General features: G+C 41.9%; 1 protein-coding gene across 1 annotated transcript in view; it reads right to left on the reverse strand.

Moving 5' to 3' along the window:
* Window positions 1-1445: 1445 nt before the first annotated feature.
* The window catches only part of SLC9B2 (solute carrier family 9, subfamily B (NHA2, cation proton antiporter 2), member 2), a 20016-nt gene continuing 14850 nt past the window's right edge, over window positions 1446-6611 (reverse strand). Inside the window, exon 11 of the mRNA XM_009327044.1 lies at window positions 1446-6115. Coding sequence (XP_009325319.1) covers window positions 5876-6115 — 240 coding nt within the window. The 3' untranslated portion in view covers window positions 1446-5875. The remainder of the gene's footprint in view (window positions 6116-6611) is intronic.

Consider the following 6611-nt stretch of genomic DNA (forward strand, 5'->3'; position numbering starts at 1 on the left):
CTTAAATGTTTAAGTGCTTCATGGTGGTCTTTCTTACCTTGATGGATGAGCAAACCATAAACATTATAGTAGGATATAACATCTATAATAGAGGAAAATCCATAATGTTACTAAGTGTCTTATACTCACTCTTCACTTACAGATGCGATATATTGAACACCAAGCCCCAATTCTTGGGTTTGGTGAAGAAATTACCATGTGAAGTGCAAAAGCCTGTCTTTAGATATTTTTTTTTTCCCCAGGCTTCAAAATCCGCAGCCTATTGTAGCAGGCTGTTGTTATATACAAGTCTATATGCGCTTCCAGCTTTTGTCAGGATACTTCTGCATTCAAATAGTTTTGATTTCCTCCTAAGTCTGAGAAGTAAACTACGTACATCAATCCTGTTTTCACTTCCGTGGCTCTACTCAGATGAACCCTGTAAGAGTAAGTAATACAGCAAAATTGGTTTTATTTCTCCCACAAAGCTCCTCTAAAAGGAGAATGACTGTGTAAGGTTTAACCTCCTGACTCTATCTCTAGCACAGCTTGATTATGTAATTAATTTTTTCTCCCTGTTTGCTGTTAGATGAGATTGCTGCTAAACTATCTAGAAATGTGGCTATGGAACAAACAGGGGTTTTTTGTTTGGTTTTGCTTATGTCTATAGGGGAATGGAACACATTTGTAGTATGGACCTGCAATAGCAGCACTTAGTCACAGTTCCTTTGTAGAGAGGACATTTTAGTAATTTCCACAAGATAATAATAAAATGAAGATCACAAGCAAGATAAATGACCATTTCCTTGCATTTCAAAATCTGTCAAGGTAATACTGTTTCTCATGGCCACAGAATTTTCTATAGAAAATCTCAAAGAATTTACTAACCGGTTCAAATTATCTACTTAAAGTCTACAGGGATGGATAGTTGTCATGGTTTAGCCCCAGCCGGCAACTCAGCACCACACGGCTGCTCACTCACTCCCCCCTGGTGGGCTGGGGGAGAGAATCAGAAGAGGAAAAGGGAGAAAACTTGTGGGTTGAGATAAAGACAGTTTAGTAGGTAAAGCAAAAGCCGCACACGCAAGCAAAGCAAAACAAGGAATTCATTCCCTACTTCCCATCAGCCGGCAGGTGTTCAGCCATCTCCAGGAAAGCAGGGCTCCATCACCTGTAAGGGTTACTTGGGAAGACAAACGCCATCACTCCAAACGTCCCCCCCTTCCTTCTTCTTCCCCCAGCTTTATAAGTTGAGCATGACGTCACATGGTATGGAATATCCCTTTGGTCAGTTGGGGTCAACTGTCCCGGCTGTGCCCCCTCCCAGCCTCTTGTGCACCCCCAGCCTGCTCGCTGGTGAGGTGGGGTGAGGAGCAGAAAAGACCTTGACTGTGTAAGCACTGCTCAGCAGTAACGAAAACATCCCTGTGTTATCAACACTGTTTCCAGCACAAATCCAAAACACAGCCCCATACGAGCTACTATGAAGAAAATTAACTCTACCCCAGCCAAAACCAGCACAATAGCTAAGAACTGAAGTGTCTGCAGAGTGCTGTATCTCACCAGCAATTGTGAGCGTTGAACCAATTACCTGCTAGGATGTGCTTGGTCATGTCTTGCCACTGGATGACTTTTCTAACCTAATTTGGAAGCTCCACACAAAGGGATAAATTTGCCCCTAATGCTAATAAAGACCAGGACTGAGGCAGTGGACCAGGTCGTCACAGCCTTGATGCAAAATCAGGGGAAGCTGAACTTGGCATGTCATGACATGCCTTTTCACTCTACAAGAACAGAAACGTTTACCTTTCTTTTGATTATGAATTTGAACAATAGTTATAATAGACTACAAATACACTTGTAAAACAAATACGTTTAGAGAAAGGTGTCTGTCTTGTGGCAACTACTAGACAAAGTAAATGCAATTGAAGTGCAGCTGGCACAAAATTTCATCTCTTGCACTCCGTTTATTTAAAAAGCAAAATGCAAAAACTGTATCATTCACTGTTTTGTGGCTATATTACACCATGAGTGTTTCAGTTAATTTTAGACTTCAGCCTAAATTCCCTAAAACACTCAGTTTGGCTGAAAAAGAGAGAGAAAACAGTGATTATAATTACATTATCACTGCATCCCCCGGCCTGTACGACTCCCTGCTTCCAGATGGCCAGTTTCTGTCTTTTCCCATATGCTGCCTGCTGTCACTCTGCCCGCTGCTTGCTGCCAGGAACGTGCTGTGCCGTCGGATCCTTCTGCTGCAGAGGTTCTTGTGAGCCTTCTGGAACTGCACACAGGTACTGTGCTCAGTACTCTCCCATGTTATGCCTGTGATTATGTCTGCATGACAGCGGGACTCCTCTGGTTATCGTTTACTGCACTTTGTGCTCTAATTTTATTTCTTGCAAATAAGAGAGACTGGCATGGCATAAAGATTTTATTGGCTTGAATTTATGCATTATTCATGAACGATTTAACGACATTTTGTTAAAAGGGAGGTGGTCTTAAAAGTCATTACTTCACCCACACAAACTGATAAAAAGTGAAATTGTATCTCTCAAAGTTAACTGCTATTTGAAATCAGCTGAAATTGTCACAATACTTATTAAAAAAACCCCAGTCTCATAGGTTCTTAGCCCCGATATAACATTTCTTTTCATGACAAGACGCAAGTGTTTTGTTCCTTTCTGGAAGGCAAGGAGAGGAGCATTATGAAGCATTAATGCTTTTCATTTAAGATCTGCAGGTCTAGGTAATAGCTTCAACCTGATTCTTTTTGAAAATTTAGTAAAAGCTGGGAGAAAGGAGTCTTGTGAGAAACATCCGCATATGGTGGCGAGGAAAGGAAAATTGATTCAATTTTGTTTAGATTAGAGAACAAGATGATGCTTTTCATTGGTATAGCTAGCTATTCAAGCACTCAGAACGGTGGGAGTGATCTAAGGAATAAATTGAGAGTGCACTGAGGTTAAGGGAACATAATAAATCCAATTTATGAGATGCTGTTATGATGGTGAGCAAGTATTAGAGGCTATCATGAACAAGGGCTGTTTGTCAGAGGTTTGCTTGCATACTTAAGGTTGGGTTCGAATTTACAGGGCTATAATCCCTACACATTACACTTCTGTTATTGAACAGTTTCTGAATTTGGCATAGTGATCCCTCCCCGCGGGAAGATTCTACTTTTTATAAAACTTTATGAAAAAAATGAACTATATAAAGCTTCTACTCCTGTAAGTTTTACTCAAGTAGAATTATTTTATAGGCAGTCACTGATGAACTGAACACTATATTCCCTCATCTTACCCATTAGGTTAACAGACATTACAATTTCCAAACACAATAAGCTCCTATTAAAACTACCCCTATTTAAGTAACAGAGTGCCTCCGTTAGCCATGCAAAGAAGGCAGAACAGGCACAGAAGTCAATGGCTGACACAGTAACCATCAAGCACAGCACCCTAACCATTCATCAGTGCGCAGTTTGAAAGCATCTGCCTTTCCGGTCATGGGCAAACATGGACTGAACTAAAGATTGTACATTCCCCCAAGGAAGCGGAGAGAACAGCAGTGTGTATAGTAAGGAAAATATCAGTGTGCTTGACAACTGTTAGGGGAAAACTTAGCAAAGAATTTCCTGGTATTTTTATCACTGTGCTGGAATTGCAGGCTATGAACCTCAAATATTTCTCAGGAAGCTTTCTTTTTGGCTTGGAGAGGAAGGCATATACAAAGGCACACATACTGAGCCGTAATTAATCTGTATACAGAGGCATATGTGGACACTGTGAATAATACAGTTTCAGATAGTTTTCTATTAAAGGTATTTTTGTACATTTTTGTGTTGCATATCAAAAGTATAAAAGCTAAGATAGAATTGATTAATTCTTACTAATGCCAAAAATATCTAGACATATCAAATACATTCTATAGCATATCCTGTAAAACGAGTTCAGTGAACTGTAGTGTAGAAATCTGCAAGGAGACATTGTCCACCTTGATTTTAGGCATGATCTAACATCCTTACTAAAAAATAACAAAATAAAACTTCCAGTTTCTGAGGGATGCTGTACTGACTCCATCCATCCGAATGGAGCTGGGAATGACCTACTCGGAGCTAGTTACTTGTACAAAACGTAGCAGAGTAAGACAGATTTGCTGGTATCTGTAACAGGTCAATACTAAGCCCTAACTGATACTAAAGCTAAAGGCAAGAGCAGGATTTTGATCAACCAAGGAGGTTTACTCCTGGCTTTAGGACAGTCAAGGAGAAGAGAAAGAAAAGTCTTCTGGGAATGGGAAAATCAAATGTGAACTATATTGCAACTGACTGTGCAGGAGGCATCTATATTAAATAAAATGAAGAAAACCACATTTGAGCTTTTTGCTCCCCCTGGTGAAATGTTTTGGCAAGATACTCAACACGAGCATTGCCAGTCATTACCACGATCCACAGCCACACACAACCTGTGTTTCTGGAAAGACCCACAGGACCCGTAGGTATGTGCTGAGGGTGCTAGCGCTGTGTCCTGAACTTCCTCGTGACACCTGCCTTCACACAGCAGCCTTTCTGAAGGTAGGTGAGGCTCCTTTTGCTTTGTACCATCCCTCTCAGCACTGCATTTTCAAGGCTGTTCATTTAAAGTCTATTAGTTTTCTGCATCAATCGGAGATAAAAAGTGCCCTGGCAAATCTGAGAGGCCTCCTCCACTCTCCACAGTCAATCCAGCCAGCCACCTCTTGGAAAAATGAGCATTAACTGGCTATATTGTTAGCAAATACCTGATTTTCTTTTCTGCAGTTACCCAAATGCAGATGTGAGAAGGACCTGATCATGGCATTTTCTCAGCCAGATGAGTATTAACTTAGGACAAAGCAAAGGAGATCCTGGCTGACCCATGAATCTTGATTTGAGAAGAGGTCTGCTGCTATTGCCAAGTTCCCCAACAGGAGCCGAAGAAGAAAGGGACAACTCATTGCACCTTGGCCTCGCCCTGTCAGCAAACCCCACCCGAGAGGAGCTCTCCCCTCTGTCCTACAGTGGCCAGCACCAGAACATAGCCGCTCTCAGTGGCCGAAGAGCTGGCTTTCCCTCTATTGACATCGTGTTGTGTGAAGGCTGAGGCACACAGATGAAGAAGCAGCCATCCCAATCCCCTACAACCCTTTCCCACTCCTCATAGCCTCCCCACAACCCTCATCCCGTTTTCAAGCTCAGTCCTTTTTTCTACCAGCACCAGCAACACCTGTATTACCACAGTCCCTGATGGATCCAACTGTCTTTCAGCACATAAGTACCACTTGCTGTTTCTTGCTACGACCGAAGCTGACAGTCCCTTGAAGGCACAAAGGAGTGCATGAGCTGTGAGGAAGAACAGCAATAGGAAGAGGCAAGTTTTGGAACCCGAATGAGGAAGGAGAGGGAATCACTAACCCGTGGCAGGTCTCATTCACTATGTGTCAGCTGTCTCTAATTCGGAAGCTGCATTCTTTGAGCTGTTGAACTTGTCATCTCACAGCCCAGTTTCAACCATCAAGAAGTTATTCACATTAGCCTCCATTTTCTGCTGTTTATATTCCACCTCATGACTCTGCTTCCATGCCTGAACAATTCTGACCCTCTCCCTGGCCTCACACCCACACATTTCAAGTAACTGTTGACTGCTAACCTCTCAGTGACTCACTGCCTGGCCAGCCTATTCACTGTACATTCAGCTATTTCATCTCTTAAGGCACCATCAACACATAAAAATATTTTATAAAACTCCACCAGGGCTGCTTTTAAAATAGCGGACATAACTGATTCTTGTTTTGGTTTCCTCCAGAAAGATTACAGACATGCTGTGTTTACTCAACAGAAGCTAAGAGCTGAAGGACCATATTCCTGTAGTTGTCTGTCTTACGAAGGTTCACAGGCCTCTGCCTCTTCTCCAACCTCAGCACCTTCTTCATCCTCCTTGCTATTTGTCTGAGCCTTCTGCAAAAGTCTGGGCCCTGCCAAGCCAATAACCAGGGCTCCAACTGGAGCGGTGATCAAGATAGCCAAGAAAGCTACTGTCAGTACATCCATTCCATACTTTTCTAGTTGCTCATCCTGATGACTTCTCGCTGTATCCAGGGCAAGGGAACCTATTGCAGCCTGCAGGAAAGAAAACATTGCTGAGATGGATCAAGTAACCTTTAGCACTGAAAGAGGAAAAAAAGGCACTAATCATCAGTCAACATTTAACATAAATCGGACATTTTTAGTACATTCAACCCATTCGTTTCTAGGCAGTACATAGAAAAGTAAATATTATATTACACCTATGAGAACAATTTTCACTCAGCTAGACTTCGAATTTCCTTAGCTCATGAGTTTATCCGGGTGTTCCCTCCTGTGAAGAACATTGCTTAGTTGTCATTTTATCCACATTTTTGGAGAATATGTGATTAATGAAATTGGCTGGTATATTGCATATTGCAGCTGTTAAAATGCCACACCTTGAGAATGCATCCTGAAAGCAGTCAGCTAGTAGCAGCTTCTGAAAATTTAGTTCACAAATCTTGCAATAATCCTTGCCTGTTCTGATTGTTAACTTTTGTTTGCAAGTAATCATGCTATTGAGGCAAAGTCTAAATGACTTAACGATCAC

Source organism: Pygoscelis adeliae, unplaced genomic scaffold, assembly GCF_000699105.1.
Source record: "Pygoscelis adeliae isolate BGI_AS28 unplaced genomic scaffold, ASM69910v1 Scaffold87, whole genome shotgun sequence".
NCBI lineage: Eukaryota > Metazoa > Chordata > Aves > Sphenisciformes > Spheniscidae > Pygoscelis > Pygoscelis adeliae.